This window comes from Eublepharis macularius, chromosome 7 (genome assembly GCF_028583425.1).
Source record: "Eublepharis macularius isolate TG4126 chromosome 7, MPM_Emac_v1.0, whole genome shotgun sequence".
Lineage (NCBI taxonomy): Eukaryota > Metazoa > Chordata > Lepidosauria > Squamata > Eublepharidae > Eublepharis > Eublepharis macularius.
In genome coordinates, this window is record NC_072796.1 from 97,393,645 (window position 1) to 97,415,156 (window position 21,512).

The 21,512-nt window shown below is 44.3% G+C and overlaps 1 protein-coding gene across 1 annotated transcript in view; it reads left to right on the forward strand.

The window, feature by feature from the left end:
- Nucleotides 1-553: 553 nt before the first annotated feature.
- The window catches only part of KCNB2 (potassium voltage-gated channel subfamily B member 2), a 215,464-nt gene continuing 194,505 nt past the window's right edge, over nucleotides 554-21,512 (forward strand). The window contains exon 1 of the mRNA XM_054985337.1: nucleotides 554-1,132. Coding sequence (XP_054841312.1) covers nucleotides 554-1,132 — 579 coding nt within the window. The remainder of the gene's footprint in view (nucleotides 1,133-21,512) is intronic.

Here is a 21,512-nt window from a genome sequence, read left to right on the forward strand (position 1 = left end):
AGCAAATTGCCACTTCTGGGTCTGCAGAAGGTCACTTCCGGGCCAGCAGAAGGCCACTTCCGGGTCAGCAGAAGGTCTGCAGGAAGTCCATCCCCTGTTGCCTAGGAACCTGATTGATCAGCACCAGGCTGATCATCACCAGGCTCTTTTGCAGTGAAAAATCAAAAAACAAACCAAATGAACCATCCTAAACTTCATTTCGGTTTGTCAGAAATGGGCTCTGTCGAACCACTGGTTTGCAAACCACAAACTAGCCCGGTTCGTCATGAATTTTGGTTTGTATTTTGTTTCGTGCCCATCTCTAGTTGAAACATTTTGCATTTACTGTAAGAGACTGAGAGGAGTTAGCCGTGTTAGTCTGTAGTAGCAAAATCAAAAAGAGTCCAGTAGCACCTTTAAGATTAACCAATTTTATTGTAGCATCTTACATTATTCTGAACAGTGGATTCTTCTATCTTTCAGCTTCAGAAATGGAGGAAACTCTCTGAAGAGGACCCAACCTGACTTCTTATTCTCCTAAAAATTCTGGCTTTGTTGCTGCATCCTTTTCAGGATGGCTGAAAAGGCTCCTCCAGGGATAAACAGAAAGTCTTCTAGGTCAACCCAGTCCCTGCCTCCAGAACCAGTGGACATAATCAGGAGTAAAGCATGTTCAAGGAGAGTCAAAATCAATGTGGGTGGACTCAACCATGAAGTTCTATGGAGGACTTTAGATAGACTTCCACGGACACGATTAGGGAAGCTCAGAGATTGCAATACTCATGAATCTTTACTAGAAGTATGTGATGACTATGAGCTCAATGACAATGAATATTTCTTTGATCGACACCCTGGTGCTTTCACTTCCATTTTGAATTTCTACAGGACAGGGAAGCTACACATGATGGAGGAAATGTGTGCCCTTTCTTTTGGCCAGGAGCTAGATTACTGGGGGATTGATGAAATATATTTAGAATCTTGTTGCCAGGCAAGATACCATCAGAAGAAAGAACAAATGAATGAAGAATTAAGGCGAGAAGCAGAAACTATGAGAGAAAGAGAAGGGGAGGAGTTTGATAACACCTGCTGCCCAGAGAAAAGGAAAAAACTCTGGGACCTGCTGGAGAAACCCAACTCCTCTGTGGCTGCAAAGGTAGGACAGAAAGATAAAACAAAAATATCTAGAGTATGAGTTCCTGTTGCTTGTATGTCATGAAAAAATAAAAGGAAAATGTTTATTATAAAGATTGCTGGTTTCATAGTTATATGCTGTCTTTTGGATTTCCCTCAATCCAGAATTCTTGTACAGAGTTCCATGCACTTCATGGGGCCTCGGCTGTACATTAAGCTGCCCCCTAACATGCAGAATCCTTAGATGTAGACTTCGGTGCACTGTGAACTATTGTGGCCACATAACAAAATATGGGGAAGTCATTGCATAACCGTATAGAACTGCATACAACTATTTGGTTTGGTTTGTTCTGACTTGTTTTTGTTGTTGTTGAGAAATGGCATGTGAGCAGATGTACTTTTTGTAAATTGTCTATTTAAGCTCCAATTTTATCACTGTGATTAATCACAAAATTTCTCAGTATTAGTATGAGTGAGCTTAGTATAAGGCTGACATTGTGTTTTGTCTGAAACTTTAACAGAGAAAGAACTTGTGACTTGACCAGGTACCTCTCCCAAATAGCTGGGAAACCCATTGACAAAGTGTTATAAGGAACTATCTAGACAAGGCTATGTAGGTTTTTTAAAAAATTGCGCATGTGCACTCTCTCTCTCTCTCTGACTTCTGGCTTCTGTCTCCTCTGTGTGAATTCATTTGTTGGCAAAGGACATGGAATTCCTTTTGTATTTGTACATAGGCTGCCATATTGAGGCACACTTAAAAATTAAATATGCAAAGTATGCAGATTGGATTCATTCAGTAGCTACATGACTTGTATCAAGTTTTAATATGTTTTTGATGGTTTTATGTTTGGAAATCAACAAAAAATAATCATTGCATTATATGGATATAGTGTATGACATTACACCATATGAAGGATGCATAACTCAATTTTGTTGTTGTCTCCCCCACTGTAACATCCGGAAAAGGGGCCTCAGATGTGAGAGGCAGGATGAGAAGGCAGAATAATTCATAAGCTCTTAATTGAGTAATTTCACTAAAAAACCAAAGCACAAGTTAGTGCACAAGTTGACCCCACTGCTCAAACCAAAGATATAATGTCCAAAGCCATTCTTAAGTTATATACTTCACTACCATCTACCAAAGAGAAGTTCTATAGGCTTTAATGAGATAATCCTGATGCAAATGTGTTATGGAGTGCAACTGATGTTTCCTTCCTTCCTTCCTTCATCCTGGTTCAAATACATACTTTCAAGGCCTATTCTTTGAATGTACTTATTCATTTACTATTTAAACATTACTGAATGAGTTCTCAAGCTCCAGTACTATCCCAGTTTAACTATGCAATAATGTTCTTGCATCTAATTCCTAGTTTATTATTTAGAAGCAATGAATTATACTTCACTAGCAACAAAGCCCGTTGTGTGAAAAAAGACAACAGGATCTAGAAAACAGTCATTTTTAAAATTTTACATGAAACATAAAAATCAGTGGTGAAAGATTTCTGTGTCGTCACACAGCCATAAATTTAGCGCCAAACTAGCACCATCTCCAACTGAATGCTCACCTTATTCCAGTTCTGTTGTGATTTCGCCATTCTCCCCAAATCATGCTTTGTGACTCTTTATGTTGTTCTCATCCGCTTCCTTGTAAATGCCCTGGATTGAACACTTTGCAATGCTAAAGCGCTCACTTCCCGGATCATCTGTCCCTCCTAATGCTGATTCTACCGCCCCACACTCCCACAAGCCCCAGTGCAACCCACAATTAAGCCTCAAAGTATTTTTTTTTAAGGTAAGCCTTATAGCGCTATTGCGATCTTCTGCCATGCAAGAACAACTGAAGCAATTTACATCGATTGAGTACACTGACATTTCCTCTAAAATTTTAGTGCCAGGTAGCCAATGCCATGGATTCTCTGCTTCACTGCCCATCTTCCCGCCCCCTTTATCTATATATATCAATGTTGGCCCAGCACAACATTGGTATAACAGAAGTGCAATATAGCGCAACTATGCGGGGGGGATTTTTAAGAGGGGGAGGATTTTCTGGCCCCATTTCCGGAGGCACTTTGACTGCCCATCAAATTGTGCTTTTTCCTGTTAATGTGACCGACTGGAAGCGCAAGCAGTCACCAAAAGATGGGAAAATCCATTCTGATAACGATAACAGAGGAAACGATTTCTAGCGCAAAACTGACGAAATAAGGGGCTGTGTGACGATGGCCAGTGTTTTTTGTAAAGATTTTGTTGTAATTGGGAAGTGACTTGTCATGCTGTGGTCTAGGGACAACAGAGCTTACTCTGAGGAAACTGCCTTCAGGATTGCAGCCTAAGCAATCTTCCCCGTGCCTCCTCTCAGCACTCTCCCACTCTGGCCTCAAGGCCACTGTGAAGCACCCGCTTGCCACTGGAAGGGGACCTGCCGAATCGATGGCCGAAGCACTCCTCCCTGAGCCTCCCCTCAGCACTCTCCTGCTCTGGCCTCCAGGCCACTGCAAACCACCCGCTTGCCACCAGGAAGAGTGTTCAGGCTGTTGATTCACTGGTCCCCCTACTGGCAGCAAGCAGGCACTTTGCAGTGGCCTCGAGGCAAGAGTCATCAACAATGCACCTGTGTGAGAATAAAAAGTCGTCACCAATACAGCTTGCCTTTTATACAGTAGGATAGTGTATTATCCTGTCTATGGTTGCTCTATCTATACAAACAGAATTAAAATTACTGCTTTTGCTGACCCAGAATCCTACAGTAGAATGTTATTAACCAGCTGTGCACTCAAGATTTGAGAGATTAGTCTGGAGTAGATGGGGTATGTCATTGAGCTGACAGACTGAATCCCTGTAGAACGAGACTAAATCAAAAGATTTCTATAACTTGGCCAGCTTACTGATTCCGACTCTGTCGTCCATATATAGTTGACCTACCTTTTTTTTCACAAGGGTAATGACCCTATCTGTGAAGTAAAATAATGGCTTCGAGTGAAATAATTGCTGTACAGCAAAGCTGCACAATGTTTTTTGCTTCAGTCAATATTATGGTTGCCAACCTTCAGACAGGGCCTGGAGATCTCCTGGAATTGCAACACCCTCCCTAGTCTCCACCCTCCAAATCTCTAGGAACTAGGCTTGTCATCCCCTGCCATCATCACCCGCCCTGCTCATTTGGCTGTAGGGATTCTATTCCCTCAGTTGGGATGAGTGATCCCTTGCTCCCAGTCTCTGCCCCCTACCACCTCTCACCTGGCCAGCAGAGGGAAAAGGCACAGGGAATGGGCCCAGGAGGCAAAAAACCTCCAGGGAAAGCATGCAGTAGGTGCACTCCTGGCAGCGTTCAACATTATTTCCTCAAGTGATGTCATTACACTGGTGGTAGGCGTACTACCATGCTTCATAGGGACCAATTTTACCTCTGAAAGGGCTGAATTGGCCCCATGTGAAGCACAAGAGCATGCCTGCCACTGGAGCAATGACATCACTTCCAGGAGGGTATAGGGTTCTGGCAACTCTACCTGGCTTGTGGGCACAAAAGGTTGGAGGGGGAGTCCCTACATTATGTATACCAATATTGCTGCAGTGATTGCCATGTTCATGGTGGGATTGTGGGACAATGCCATCTGTAACCATGTAGAGGACCCATTCACCATAGTATCTCAGGGCCAAGCTACAAGTGACAAATGACACTTGAACGGCAAGTGAATTGAGTGGAGCACAAGTGAACAGGGAGAAATACACTTGCCATTCAAGTGTCATTCATCATCACTTGTAGCTTTGCCCTCAGAAGCAGAATCAGCCAAATGGAACATGTAATCTGTGAGCCATTACCTAACAGTGCATTCCTATACAGAGTTACTCCTGTCTAAAGGTACTGAAACAAGTGGACTTAGACTGGGGTAACTTTCCAAAGGATTGCTGATAGGTGCATAGAGCTATAAATAATCTCTTCTCATGTAGTTCACTTATTTGCACATAGGCAGGATCATATCGTCTTTCCCAATAACCATTCCCAATAATCATTCTAGACCAAAGAGTTGAATTATCATAATGTAGGTATATTGCAAAGCAGTTCCTTCACAGCAAATAATTTCAAACTCTGCAAGCTAGAGAAGTAATGGCAAGTATTAAATGTATGCTCTCTAAAAATAGATTGTTGTTGCTTTAATTAATTAAGAAACCATTAATATTATTACATTATTTTAATAACAGTAAGAGTAAGTAATGTGTGAAAAAGTCCATAATGTCAGTGAATTTGCTTGTTCAAGAAAAAGGAGAAATACAACTCTTCATTTCCTTGTAAAATGTTGGGAATTTTAACGTTAAATCATGCCACATTTTGATCATAAAATGTTGAGACCCTCAAGATAGTATTGTTTTGGGGAAGGAAATTGTGATTACTGCTACTTTTCTGATTTTCAAACATAATGTAGGATGGAACTTAAACTGTCCTGCAGTCCTAGAACTTAAAAGCTGATTGGATAACAAAACAGCTAGAGAAAATTAGCAATATCGTGTTTTTTATCTTCTTTCTGTTTACATTTTCACGAAAAAGTTAAATTAATCAGATCCATTGCTTGTTCTGTAGACTGTTGGCATCATGAGTATACTTGAATGGCTGATTTTTAAAAAAGAGTTTCCAAATATTGTCTGCCTTGAAGTCCTACCACCTGACTCAAGTCTTGCCCACTAATTCATGATGTGATGAGTTGTTGTTTTTGTCATTAAGGGACATTGCACATACTCCAAGAAACTAGTTTCATCATTATTATTTGTACCACTCCATAGATAGAGTTCCCAGGTCTCCTGCTATTGCAAGAGGATTCCTGCTGATTACCTGCATTGCCTGCCACCACTCTGGGTGGGAGCAGGAGAAAAATAAAGCAAAAATGCCAGTGTCCTCCAAGCTGGTACATCCTTTCTATGTATAACCCAAAAGTGGCAGTGGGTAGCTCTGGAATTACCATACTTTCTGATGGTTCTTACAGCCACCCACTGTCACTTCTGAGAGCTGAAATACATGATACAAATGCCATGTGAACGACACGCGAATGGACTTACATGTGTCTTCCCATTGCTTTCCTGCACACTTCCCAACGCAGCTAAACTGCTCTTGATCCTGTGTCCATGATGGCATGGGTTTCTTCTGTACTCCTCCAAGATGCAGGAATGGTATCCCATCATGCACTGCCAGTTTGTACATGCTTAAACCATCTCCTGTAACTGTCCCCTGTCCCCTATTGCCTTTCTGTGCAGGAAGAGGGAAGTGGAAGCAAAACAGAACCACCACTCTGCAACAGTGACTCAATGATATGGTCCTAGACTCCTCCTCCCTCCTCCCTTCCCAACCTAGAGTTAGCAATTCTGCCTAGAACCAAATGAAACCCTGAGATTTATGTCCCAGATCTCCAATAGTTCAGACTATAATATGCATGAGACAGAACCTGGGAGCTTAAGTGCAGTGTCTGATGGACCAGAATATAGAGCTTTGCACCCAGCTCTTCTCTTTTTTACTAAAAAGATATTTCAAGACCCTCTTTCAAACGGATATCCAGAGTAGGATTTATTTATTATATCATTAATGATCTGGATCTAGGGGTGCCAACTCTAGCTTGGAAAATTCCTGGAAATTTGAGGGCAGTGCCTGGAGGATGGAGTTTTTGGGGGAAAGGGAGCTCAGTGGGGACATGATGACATAGGAGTCTGCCCTCCAAAGCTGCCTTTTTCCCCCAGGGGAACTGATCTCTGTAGTGAAGGTGAAAAGATGAACCAAAGTAACATCATATTAGCTTTCAGCAAAAACCTGTAAACTCTGCATAACCACAGAGCTCATGGAAAATGTTTTTCCTTCAGCAAATGTAACTCACATTGTTATATAATCGTTACATGACTAACCACAACCGAAGGATGTAGCCCCCCACAAAAACCACAAGGATTGTTTAAGCTTGCCATAAGAGAGGTTCATATTGGCAAATATAGGCACGTGACACAGGCAAGACAAAGGTCAAATAGAAAAACAAAATTGTGGAAATTATTCAGTGTACTTGCCAGGTAAAAGAAAGGTGACTACAAATCAAACATCAGTGACAGAGATTTTGCCTTTGATCTACCTGTGCACATTTGAATATAAAAGTCAAGTCTGTAGCTATGAAGGGTAGATAATTTGCTTTCAGAACCTGAAAGCAAATTCTCTCTGTGATCCAGATCACAATAAGGACCACAAGGTTGTTTCCAAAATTTGAAGTGGAAGTCTTCTCTTGAATCTACTCCTCAGGTCCTAAGGGGACTAAACAGTTTTCCCATCAGTAGCCTGGAGAGCAGTTATAATTCTGGGAGAGCTCCAAGCTCCAGCTGGAAGTTGGCAAGCCTAGCAGAATCCCATGGAAAAGATCTATTCTACTCACATAAGGGAAGAAGTGATTTTCATTTATTGTCACTCTGCTGTGGCAGCCCTTCAGCTCCCCTTCATGCTGCTCCTGGGAGCAAAATTTTGGGAGGGCCATTCAGGCTGCCAGGTTAAGGGGAAGTTCTGCTTCCATGGATGAAATTTAGACATGATCCAACCCTGTATCCTGCCTTTCAAGGGGGGAAAACCCTACTAAGGTGGCTTTCCATAAGATATTTTAACAACAATAGCATAACAATAAAATACAATAAAGCATAAATTGCAAAAGATACAAGCCAAGCCAAACACCAAGAGAAACATACTGCTTCAGTGACAAACCATCATCCAGTATTAGCAAACAGAATAAGATCAAAATAAAAAAATAAAGTGCCACCATTATCAGATGAGCCCAGATGACCAAAAAGAGGGGTTTTTTTAAAAAAAAAAAGGTTTCTGAAAGTTTGAAGGAAAGGAACTAGATGTATCTCCAGACAAAAGTCCAGTGTCTTGGAGCTGCCACTGAGAAGAGCCATTTTCACACATCCTTATTTTAGCACCACAGTATTGCAGTTGTTCCGCTATACTCACAGCTGTACATATATCCTCATAATCCACCTGTGAAAAACCCATCATCCTCTGTCATCATTGTACTTTCTCAGGGAACGCAGATTTCCCATTTATTTTGCTATGCAATGAGTTTTTATTGCTCTTTTTGCATGCATGAGAATGCTTGGAAATGCCTCTCCAGAGACCGCCCACTCAACCCCTCCTCTTTTCTTGGTTTCTGCTCCCTAGGAAGAGATTTTCCTGACCATGACCAGGACTCCTGCAAGCCTCTGTGGACTCCTGGTGACAATTAGGCCTAAATGTTATTTTAAAAGGACACCTGTGTTGCACTATTCTAAAAGGAACTGACCGTACTCATCTAAAGGGAACTGACCGTACTAACAGCAGCTTTTAAAAACCAAGGACATTAAATGTTTAATGTTAAAGTTACGCTTTGCAAATAACGGAACACCCCCTAGACGGTTGGATTTTTAAAAATATTTGTAGTGGCAGCTCAATCGCTGTCACTATAATGCAAACTGAGTTTTGAGCAGGAACACAACAGCTGGCAGTGGTTTGTTGAGCATGCGTGCACCATTTTGAAATCACTGACTCCCAAGGTTCTCCCCACCAATGTCTTTTAAAATAAATTGGCAGGCAAAAAATACAGCCTATCACAGGCTACCGTTGGGGAGGGGAGGTTCAGTCTTGCATATAGAAACAGTGATATAGCACAAATCTGGGTTCCTTTTTTAAAAAAAAAAAGGCAAAATGGGCAGGAAGGTGCTTTCATCAGCTGTGACATGAGCTTATCCACCACCCAGAATAGCAGTTTTCTGCGGCATGTGAACTGCTGGAAACATACGCAGCTGCACAACTCAAGGCAATGTGAACTGTGCGTCATGATAGCGAGACTGCAACTAACAGCCTCATAGCACAAAAAGTGCTAAAATAAGGACATGTGAAAACAGCCAAGGTCCTGTACCCAACCTTCCAAACCTTCAGTGGCAATGAGTTAAAGAGCAGAGTCTCTCCAGCTGATAAAAACGAGCAGGCAACTTCGTATTTGAAGAAGATCGTTTTCTTTCCCACGAGAAAGCATACAAGACAAATTCTTGTCCTTTTCCCATGATAATTCAAAATATATTTATCAAGCCTTGCTGATGCCCCCTTCAGTATTTCCCATAGAACAAGAGAGAACAGTACAAGAAAGAAAGAACTTGTTATTTAATGCTTTAAATTTTAGAAATAAGAAGGTTGGGGAGAGTTACTTTGAGAAACAGCCTGCTAGTTTCTGACAACACATTGAAGACCTTGAAAAGAAGGAATAAACTCTGAAATCTTGGATAGTAGTGTCTCCCAAAGTCCTCTTTAAGCAACAGTTTTCACATAATTCATATATAGCACTAGAACCTCTACTCAGCTACCCTGAATTGAAAGCCAAGCTTGATACTGTTTACCCTTAGTTTAAAAAGTAATGGTAAAAGTATCTTTAATATCAGGAAATACATGTGAGGTTAGAGTTTTGCTCAAAGATGCAATACAGCTGCAGATGGTAATTGATTTTGCTTTAAAAGCTTGTACTTGTGGTCCAGTAAGTCAATTATTAAAATATTATTTACCTTCAGTACTTTCTAAATAGGTATCATATAATAAATGATTCTGCATTTTTATTTTTATCTGGCATAATTATGAAAAAGTAAGTCCACTATTTGAGCTTTCCTACCTTGGTAGAATTTTATTGCGTTGGTGAATTATAAATGATGTTTCTCTCTGAGTCACTAGTCACTATTTCCACATTACAGAATTCTGATGTTTGAATAAAACAAGTAAAATACCCACTGACAGTGACCTGTTAGTTGTTGACAGTTCCTCATAACTCAGATACACCAGGGATAGTGAGCCAAACTCAGTCAATATATCAATTGCTTCCAACAGCTGCAAAGAGAATATCCCCAGATTCAGAGAAGAAAGGGATCTTTCCTGTCATGAGCTATGAAAGAGGACTCCATTGGATTAACAGTGCTTTATGAGTAAAGCAACAGTACACCCCACTTTCACTTAAGTGGAAAACATTAATAAATAACACTGTGCATAATCTAAAGTGCTTCATAATTCTGTCTTTGACTTATTTTTGTAATCTTGGGCAGACAGCAAAAGTGTGCTGGAATGCAGGCGGGGAGTCTGCCTCAAGCTTCTCTAAGAGTCCGGAGTACAACCAAGCCGACCGGGGAGCAAGCAGGGAGCGTAATCCAGGGAGCCGAATTCAAAGGTCAGAGCCAAGAGAGCAGTCAGAGCAGAGCTGGGTCGCAGTAGAACCGGGCAGGTCTGTGCGTAGGTGCGTCTACAATGAGGGGAAGGGCGTCCCAGCTTAAGAGCAATCACCTCCAGGGCAGTGCTGCATCCTGCTAAGACTCAAAGTCACTATGCCGCTGTTTGAGTGCCTGAAGCCTTGCACTTCATCTCCTTTCCCGTGCAGCAAGATGCTGCCGCACCCTACGCTGCCTTTCAGGCTCAGGGGAGCTTGGTGGGGATGTTGCCCTAGTCTCAACTGCTGGTGCAGGTAGGGGAACAGCCTCTGTCTCTGAGTCTGCCCTGGATTCCTCAGCCTGCTCCGGCAAGGGTTCCTGCTGTTCCCCTCCCTGCTGGTCTTCCAAGCGGCTGACTCTGGAGGGGCTTGGAATACTCTCTCCCCTGTCATCCTCCCTGAGGTCTTCATCCTCTGAGGACTCAGAGCCCACAACTAAAAGGTTCAACAAACTGCATTTGGCTGGGTGTGTTAAATAGTGATGGTTTGACATAGAAGAATCAATCATAGATTAAAATATTTACATTTCTAATCTTTTGGTCAAATTCTAATTAGGCATGAATAATTTTCCTATGAAGCTGTAGGAGTTCCTTGAGACAATATGGTCTCCATATACGCTTCAGTCTCAGAACCAAAACACACGAGAAGAAATACCTAGATTCAGCACGTGTTCTCTTACCTCAAGGTTTGCCGGGATCTGTAGGCGTCCTGGAAGCTTAAAGTTTAGCATTTACAGAGCAGCAGCAGGAAGGGAAATACAGGCGCCTGTATTTCCCTTCTCCTTCCTGCTGCTCTGTAAATGCTAAACTTGTTCTCTTACCTCAAAGTTTGTTGGGAAGTGTAGGTGTCTTGGCAGCTTAAAGTTTAGCATTTACAGAGCAGCAGGAAGGGGAAGGGAAATACAGGTGCCTGTATTTCCCTTCCTGCTGCTGCTCTGTAAATGCTACAGATGCCTACAGATCCCGGCAAACCTTGAGGTAAGAGACACGTGCTGAATCTAGGTATTTCTTCTCGTGTGTTTTGGCTCTAAGACTCCTGTTTAGCATCTTCCTGGAATCTTAGCTTAGAAAATAAATGATGACATATATCAAGTATAAACTTCCATGAATTATAAAGAAATATTTAATAGTCAGTTGATAAATTAAGTGCTTTGGTAGGGATCCCAGGACGCCTCCAGTGGTGAGCAACCCCTTGCCTGCTGGTTGCTGGGTTGCAAGCTGCCCGGCGATTGACTGCCAATGGAAGGCACCCCGGGCATTTGATCAGCATGTGTGCTCACAGCTGGCATGACGACATCACTTTTGGAAATGAAGCCATTGTTCCAGCTGTGGATGGCGCAATAACATCTGTCCTGGAAGTGATGTTGTTGCGTTGGTGCTAGGAGTGCACATGTGCTTTGCATACACAAAAGAACCTCCTGCTGGTGAATAATAGGCCCTCCCCATCCCGCTGGGAGGGTACGGGGACCTGGCAACCCTAACTTAGGGTAACCAAAAGTTTGCTCCATGTAGGCTTGCCCAGGCGGGGGATCCCCTGCTCCCACCTCCTCCTCCCACCCCCATTTACCTGGCCAGTGGGGGGGTGCGACCCCCAGGGCGCCTCCCTGGCAATACGCCGCACCCCCATGCCCTGCCATGGCGCACCTCTGTGCCGAATCAGGCCTGCAGCTGAGCGATTCAGTCCTTTGGTGAGCATGGAAGCGCTCCCAGGCCGCCCTTTGACCTGTGTGATGAAGTCACTTCCTGGAAGACGTCATCATGCATGCTGGGAGCCTGTGCCCGAGAGGAAAGACGCTGAAGCCTCAACAGGGTAAGTGCCAGGCTCCCATGCTTTCTCCGGGGGACTCAAGGGACCTGACAAACCTAGCTCCATGCCATACGCAGAAGTGATCTATTGCATTCTGTAGCATCCTTTGCATTCGTCCGGCCCATGCATGGAGTCACCTGATCTATAACACATCTTAACTGGAATATTTTGCTTAAACCAATGCTAGTCTCTTGTAGTCAACAGAACTTAAACAGTATTAAAACCAAATGCTTTAACTTAATTGGATTGTGGGTTTGACCCATTAATGGTTTGCAGTTTTGTGATCAAAATTTGCTGTGTTTGTCACTTCAGATCCTGCTAGGTTTGCCAGCCTCCAGGTAATGGCTGCAGATCTCCTAGAATTACAACTTATCTTCAGGTGATAGAGATCAGTTCCCTTGTAGAAAATGGCTGTTTTGGAGGGTAGAATTTATGGCATTATACCCTGCTGAGGTCTCCCCAAATCCTTCCGTCTCCAAGCTCCAGCACTGAAATCTCCAGGAATTTCCCAACCTGGAGATGGCAACCCTAGGTCCAGTGCACTATCCGCCTGTGCACCAATTTTAGTGTTTTCCAGCTTTGACCATAGCATGTGCCTTGATTGGCTTAGCTTTCTGTAGCATGCTGCCTTATGAAATAGGTACAGTTTTACTGATGAACAGAACTGCTCTGCACATCCACTTTTAACAGATTCTGTTACATAAGAAATAATCTAGTTGGTACTCATCCTTGCTAGCCATCACTCCCTGATGTACTGTCTTGATGGTAGAAACTATACTGCTTTGCTATTCCCAAATAACCAATTTGATCTTGCTTTTACTTTTCGCTGTTTACATAAAGCCACTCACCCGTCACTTTCTGCTTACCAATACTTTTTCTCTCCTGTTCTTCTCCTGCCCCTTCTTAGATTTCTCCTCCCTTTCCTTAATTTGTCTGACCTTGTTTGTTTGCCAAGCTTAATTTTGTGTACACCCATTCACCAATTACATTCATCCCATGAATTTTTTCTTTAGGCTCCCACTCTCAGGTCATTAGTATCCTTTGTGATCCCTAATCAGAACTTTTGGATTATAATTTTGCTTTGGAAAGAACTGCCAGAGGAAGAAGGATTATATAAGATGGTGTCCCAAGTCTTCTTAGATGAAACATCAATAATAATCTCGCAAGGCAGCTGACGCTTCGTTGCATATTTTGAAGATGTCCGACAGACTTCCAGAATATCGCTTTTTAACTCTTCTTTAGTTGCCTTTGCGGATGACGCCAAAAGTTCCGACACCAAATCCTTTAAGTTTTCACTTTCCTCCTCCTTCACATTCTGAAGGCGCAATACCGTCTGAGCACAATCCACTTGTAGCCCTATCAATTGATTCTCCAAAAGCTTTACTTCTTTGTTTGTTGCTTTCATGAGTACTGCGTTTTCCCGAGCAGACTGCTCTGCCCCAGACGCTACGTCTTTAATGGTTTTCACTTCGTTCTCAACTGAGCCAACCCTTTGACCGATTTCATTTAGCTTATCAACAAAAGGCTTCATAGCTTCAACGACCGACCATTTAACCACCTCTTCAAGAGACTCTCCTTTCCCCTGCAAAGCAGCCGAAACAGATTTGCCCACAGCAGGGCTCTGCTTTTTCGTCGCCATCTTAGGGGGGGGGGGAGTCTGCCAACTAAGTTCCAAAACTCAACGAAGGGGAAGATATCCGAACCTTCTTAGCTTCAACTCCCACCAATCCTTCGCATACGCTTGAAATAACAGAAGAGATTCGCTTACTTACAGGTTTTCACCTTAAATTTGCTTATTGCCGTTCTCCATGGCCCGGCAGCACGCGATGTGCTGCGCAAGTCTGCCGGCCTCCGTAGGAGCAGATGGGCAATTTACCCCCTGCATCGACTTCAGGGGGCTCTTCCCGCAGCGCTCCGGACCCTGACCCCCTCACTGGTAGTCCTGGGGGTTAACCCTTGCAGGTCAACCGCCCGGTCAGGCTGCTCGGGTGCTTCCTCCCGGACCTGCGGAGAGGAGCGTCCGACATGGCCGGGAAAACGAAACCAAATCGAGACCTATCTAGATTCTTCAGTGGATAACACACATCACAAGTTTATGTGTTACCTAAACATGAATTTATGCTGCCTCTCCTAGAGCAGGTTACCAATTGTGTTAAAAATGATACACATTTTATAGCACATTATTCTCAGCAACTAGTCACATTTAGACATGGGCATGAACATCATTACGAACGCAAAAAAGCCCACGAAGAGCCTGTTCGGCTGTTTGTGAACAGGCTGTTCATGAGGCCCCATTCCATATGAACAGGTGGTCATTGGAAGCCTCATTTGTTGCTGTGTTGCTGTTCATCAAGCCAGACAGTCTGGCACCTGCAATCAATTCCCATGGCAACTCAGGCAGGGATTGTCTGAACTCCTGCTGTTGCCCTGGAAACTGGGAATCAAAGAGGAGTTTAAATGCTGGTTCCTGTGCCGCTGCTCAGAGGCACGGAAAGGGGCATTTAAACCCCTGAATCAGCTGCTTGTCGGGGGCTTCCCCGACAAGCAGCTGAATGCCAGCTGCCCCTCTCCTGGTGCGAGAGGGATGGGGAGAATCTCCCCACGCCTCTTAACACCAAGAGAACCGGCGCCACAGGGCTTCTTCTGCCTGGTGCAAGAGGGATAGGGAGAATCTCTCTGGCCCGCTCTCATGGGGCAGATGTGGCCCCAGGGCGCCGGCCCTGCCAGGTGCGTGGGAACAGAAGAATCTCCCTGCCCCATTCACACCAGGCAGAAGCAGCCCTGAAGCACCGGCCCTGCCGGGTGCAAGCAGGCCGGGGAGAAACTCCCTGCCCCATTCGCACAGGGCAGATGCAGCCCCATGGTGCCAGCCCTGCCAGGTGCGAGCAGACCAGGAAGAATCTCCCTGGCCTGCTCACACAGGGCAGATGCAGCTGTACCGCGCTGGCCCTGCTGGGTGCAAGTGGGCCAGGGAGAATCTCCCTGGTCCGCCTGCACAAGGCAGATGCGAACCAGCCGTGCCAGCCCTGCCAGGTGTGAGTGGGAAGGGGAGAATCTCCCTGGCCCGCTCACCCGGGGCAGCTGCGGCCCCGGGGTGCCGGCCCTGCTGGGTGCGAGCAGCCCAGGGAGAATCTCCCTGCCCCACTTGCATGGGGCAGGAGTGACCAAGGGGCACCATCCCTGCCAGGTGAGAGCAGGCCAGAGAGAATCTCCCTGGCCTGCTCATATGGGGCAGATGTGGCCCCAGGGCGCCGGCCCTGCCAGGTGTGAGCAGGAATGGGAGAATCTCCCTGCGCTGCTCACACCGGGCAGAAGCAGCCCTGGGGCGCTGGCTCTGCCAGGTGCGAGCAGGAAAGGGAGAATCTCCCCACACCACTCACACTGGGTAGAAGAAGCCTGGCAGCGCTGGGGTGGGGTGGATGGGGGGTGGGTTTGTTTAAACGGCCCTACCGCTTGCAAGTGGCAGGACAGGGCCCTTTAAACTATCAGCTGGCAGGTGGCAGGGGAGGATTCCCTCCTGCCACCTGCCAGCTGATAGTTTAAAGGGGTCTTTAAAGGGCCAGATAAGTTGATTAGAGGGGAGGGGGGACTAAGTGGGGGAATTTGAGGGGGGCTGCAGGCCCCCACAAACAGCAAACGACAAACCAGTTTGTGACAGCATCATGTTCGTCAATGTTCATTGTTCGTTGTTAGTGGATGACAACAAACCACGAACAGCATGTTCAGGTTTTTTTCCCATTTGTGCCCATGTCTAATTACATTCACTCATATGTGATGTTAATTAAAAATACAATGCTCTGCAATTATGTTGGCCTTTATACAGATGAAAATGAGCAATGATAAATTAGATGCAAATGCAAATCTAGCCATTGATCATACAAATTATATCCACATCCTAGAAAAATAGCAAATCTGTATTATATCACTGTGTGCTGAGTTTGGCATGCTGATCTCTGTCTTATCTGCTTGGTGATGTAATACTACACTTAGGCAGATAAATTCCTGAAGAGTGTATTACTGCCTGTACAGGTTTGTATGTGTTGTTTATGCCAACAAATGAATGACATTTGTCCTATTCCATGGCAGCATTTTTGTTACTATTCCACATTCCTCACTGCTGTGGTATATTAAAGGCTAGAGAAAACACAACTATAAGAAAAAACAGTATCTTATCAGAAAGATCTGTCTGATTGATAATACTGTCGGTTACTTGGTCAGGAACTATTCTCATGCGAGCTCAGTTGAAGTGAATGGTGGTTGCATCTAGAAAGCCATGTCAGTCTGGACAGCACATACGTTATTTAAAGGCCAAGACCATTCTTTAGCAGAAATGCAAAAACCATCATTGGTTTATATCAGCTGAGAGTCTAGCTGTCATGAGCTTTCAAACTGTAATTGCTCAGTTAGTAAATACGGTGTATTCCATATCAGATGGGTATCTGTTGTTCCTGATCATTGTAGGCAAGTCAGGTACTAGTAATAGGGTTGTCAACTCTGGGTTGGGAAATTCCTGGAGTTTTGGTGGTGGAGCTTGGGGAGAGTGGAGGGGAGGGATTTGTGGTATTTACTGGGACATAAACTCTCTCCTATATATTGTCTTAGCGAGCAGTGCTGAAAGATATAGAATAGCCGTATATAATATTCCCATCAAATAGCAACCCTGAAGTAATAATATTGCCAGCTTCCAGGTGGGTCCTAGAATTGTCATGGAATTACAACTGATCTCCAGAAGAAATGGCAGCTTCATAGAGTAGACTCTATGGCAGAGGTCCCCGACATGCAGCCTGTGGACACCAAGGTCCCTACCAACACCCTGTGACTCCCAATTCTTTTTAGAAAGTGAGTGGGAACAGGTGGAGCTTTTGCCTGACAGGGCATCTGATTGACAACAAGACGTATCTCAGTTCTAGACACCTCCAAATATTAAAAAAGTATGACTAATCTAATTTCTGGTTAATATTCAGATCAAGCATAAAATTATAATTCCGTTGACGTTAATGAGAATTTTGTTGCTGACCCCATTAAAACAAATACCTGTCTGCAACATGAACTTACTTTTTATGCAATATGTGTCAAGAGCGGTTTTGCACTTTGTTGGACTAATACCTAAACACTTTGGCTCCACTTGCCTAAAATCTGTGTGGATTATCTAAGATGTTCTGTCCTTTTCTGTGTGAGGAAAACAAAATAGGAGCCTAACCAAGGGAAAGTTCTTCACAAAATACATCTAATAGTAACTCCCCCCTCCAGTGGTGGTGAATTTCACTGCAGGAGGACACTGCCACCATGAATTCAGTGTTTTCACTTATCTTTTATTGTGTTCCAGTTGATGCAACCGCAAGAGTTTGACAGTGCTTAAAATAGCAGAGCTATAGGACATGCCAGAACTTTCCCAAGGGCAGCCAAGTAACAATAATACAGTTCCGGATGTTGACTATCAAATCCAGGATGCTCCTCTGGAACAGAGATGACATTCCTTGCAGTAGAATGTTCACTTCAACTTAACTTTGTTTATTGCAATATTGTATGCATCAGAATTTTCAGAGAACTTTAAGGATACTATCCATAGAGGAAGAAAACAATCCTTTTAAATAATCACTTAAATTTCTAATTTACAAGCATACTGTCTGACTCCATATGAAGCTGTTTCCTCTGATTCCATCTCTAGCAGCCAACAAAAAATGTAAAAATAAGAGTGAACGATAGTGGTCTGGCATGGCCAAAGAGATGATTAGCTGGAAATATGCTGATCTTTCATTCCTTTGGATGTCTGTCCCTATACTGACTAGAGTTATTACAAAACTCCCAGGGAAAAAGTGGTTTATATAATTCTCCTCTCCTAATTTTATCCTCACAACAACCCTGTGAGGTAGGCTAGGCTGGGAAAGCATGACTGGTCCAAGGGCACCCAGCATGCTTCCATGGCAGAGTGAGGATTCGAACCACGTCACCCAGATCCTAGTCTAACATAGTAACATTCTCTCTCAGTGATACTTTGTTCTATGGTGACTCAGTAGTAAATGAAAAACCCAGTGATCTGAATTAGGCTAGAATCCAGCCTTTGTGCTAAGGCTGGCTTGATCATGTATATGGCAGCTGCATGACTATTCTGTTTCTCTGTCATCACTAGTGAAAATTTGGAAGCATAGACACTGGCTACAGACCATCCACTATTTTGTAGTACTTTTCTCCACCAGCCACCATTTCCTCTGTATTTTCTCCTCACTGTGCCACCAGAAGGTTTTTTGAAAACTTTTACAATAATCAGGAAAATAATCCAGAAAGATTTTACCAAACAGTGTGAGAAAGAGTGTACCAAGGACAAGAGAAGCCTGGAGAATGGATGATGAAACGATGTCTTAAAGCAGATGTTCTTTGACCCATAAAAGCTGCAGTTTGAAAGCCAAGACAGAAGAGACACCTCTGTGTAGATGGGGTCTAACTCCATTGTCAGAGAGATGTTGGATGGTATTTGTCAAAAACCAGAAGAAAAAAACGTAATGCTGCATAGCAAATAAAATAGCTTGTGCTGCTTGTGCCAACAAGAAATTCCATTCAGCATGTGCAAGTCTTTACTGGAATGTTGAAGAAAGGGGAAATAGATGTGGCTTCCATAACAGATACTTGGATAGAGGAAATTGATGTGTGGTGTGTCTGTTCCCAGGGGCGGTGCCAGAGTTTCTGGTGCCCGCAGCTGCCCCTACATGCACATGCACAGAGTGCGTGCCCCCTAGACTGCGTGATGACGTCACTGCATGTGACATCATCACGCAGCAAGCTGGCCCCATTGGCCAGCGGGTGGCTGGGATGGTACGCAGAGGCTGGGAAGGTTTCGCACGCTGCCCCGGACACCTGCTGCGCCTGGCCCATGGCTGCTGCACCCGGCCGGGGGTGGTGGTGTTGGCGGCAGCGGCGTGGGGCTGGCCGGCTGTAGCAGCTGTGGGCCAGGCGCACGAGCTCCGTGGCATGCGCCCCCACCCCCCGGCGCCCCCTCCGGTGCCCCCTTCAGTGCCTCAGCGCTCGAGGCGGGGGCCAGGCCTGCCTCAGTGGGTGCACTGGCCCTGTCTGTTCCCTACCTGGCTAAATCAGCCTTGCAATGGCTGAAGGGAGGGGGTTGCTATTATCCTTTGTGAGTCACTCAACTTCCACAGACTTCCAATACAAACTATAGCTGGCATTGACTGTATGCTCCTTTCATAGGAACTAGAGATAGACTGGGTATTCTGCTTGTTTACTGCCCACCCAGCGCCATAAGCACCCTTTCTGAGTCGCCAGAGATGCTGTCAGATGTAGTGTTGGAGACACCTAGACTAACTGTTCTGGGGGACTTCAACATCCATGCGGAGCACTCCACATCAGAGCTGGCCCAGGAATTTATAGCTTCCCTGGCACCCTTAGGCCTCTCTCAAATAGTGGCAGACCCCACGCATGAAAGAGGCCACACCTTAGACTTAGACTTTGCACTGAGCCTTTGAAGGAAAGTCTTGTTTCAGGGTTGTAGATTTGGCATGAACTGTGGTCTGACCATTATCTACTGACAGCAAACATGAATATGGCCCCAACACCCCAACAAAAGGGAGGACTCATTAAAATGGTTTGCCCACAAAGGCTCATAGATCCTTCTAGATTACAAAATGCCCTGGAGGATTTTAGGATTCCAAATGCTTTATTGAGGCTGTAGTAGGAGCTTTGGATACAAGCATTGCATCAGCTAGTTCATGACCATCTCAATTGTTCAAGGTATCTTGACATCTTCTCACTCTTAAATCTGAACCTTTACAGCCTCAAGAACAGATAGTTAGCTGTGATGCCTTTACAAGTTTTTTGCCAATAAAATGGCATGACTGCATTCTTATCAGGATGTCAGGTGTAATATAGGCAAAATGGAATAAATGCTTCACACACTGTCTGTGTCACGTATGGACCACTTTAACCAAGTTACATTGGTGGATATTGACAGGATCCTGACATCTGTGAAGGCCACTACTTGTGCGCTGGATCCATGCCCATCTTGGCTGTTAAAATCATGTGTGAACCACATAAATGAGCCCTTCAGGTCTATTATAAATCAGTCTCAAACTTAGGGCACCTTCCCTCAGCCACTCAAGCAGGCAGTTGTCTGCCCACTAATTTAAAAAACATCCCTAGGCAAAAATGACATGGCCAATTATTGCCCAGTCTCCAATCTGCCCTTTCCAGGTAAAGTGATTGAGAGAGCAGTAGCTTACCAGCTCCAAGTCTTCTTGGATAACTCTGGTGCTTTGAACCCTTTTCAGTCTGAATTCAAGCCAGGCTATGGAATGGAGGCAGCTTTGAGTGATGATCTCTCCTGAATGTAGCCAAAAGCTTCATTGTTGCTCCTCCTGGATCTTTCTGCAGCCTTTGATACAGTAGAAACTGCCATCTTGCTGAGGCAATTGGAGACAGAAGTGGGTATCAAGGGATGTGCCTTGGACTAGTTTAAATTGTTTCTCATCCTGTTGGAGACCAGCTATCTCCAGAGTGGGATTTATCTTGTGAGGTTTCACAGGGCGCAATCTTAACCACTATCTTATTGAATCTTTATGTAAAGGCTTTAGGAGAATCCAATCATAGCTATGGAATTGGATGCCATCAGTATGCAGATGACACCCCACTATGTATCTCATTATCCAAATTACCATGGGATGCAATAGAACTCTTGGGTCACTGCCTGATAGCTGTGGTCAAATGGCTGAAAGCAAACAAACATTCACAACCCAACCACTTAACCACTACCCTACATCAACTTTGCCTTCCCAACAAGCATCACTTCTGTCTTGTCTGGGTTCAGTTTCAATTTGTTTGCTTTCAGCCATTTGACCACAGCTATCAGGCAGTGACCCAAGAGTTCTATTGCATCCCATGGTAATTTGGATAATGAGATACATAGTGGGGTGTCATCTGCATACTGATGGCATCCAGTTCCATAGCTATGATTGGATTCTCCTAAAGGCTTTACATAAAGATTCAATAGTAGTTGGGTTGTGAATCAGCACTGTCCTGGTACAAATCCCACTACTGTCATTAGCTCAGTAGGTGGCCTTGGATAAGCCATTCCTTTCAGCACCAGCTCCCTAACTGTATTGCAGGGATAATAATAACACTGACTTTGTTCACTGTTTTGAGTTGGCCACTAATCTGTCCAGAAGAGTGGTATACAAGCACAGTTATTATTATAAGCACAGTTATTATTATCTTGAAGGACATTGTAGTCCTAACCTTTGATGGAGTTTGTCTGACCCTTACAGACTCAGTTAAGAGCTCAGGGGTTATATTGGATGCAGTGCTACTGCTAGAAAAGCAAATTAAGGCAACTGCAAAGAACACTTTCTACAAACGCAGACT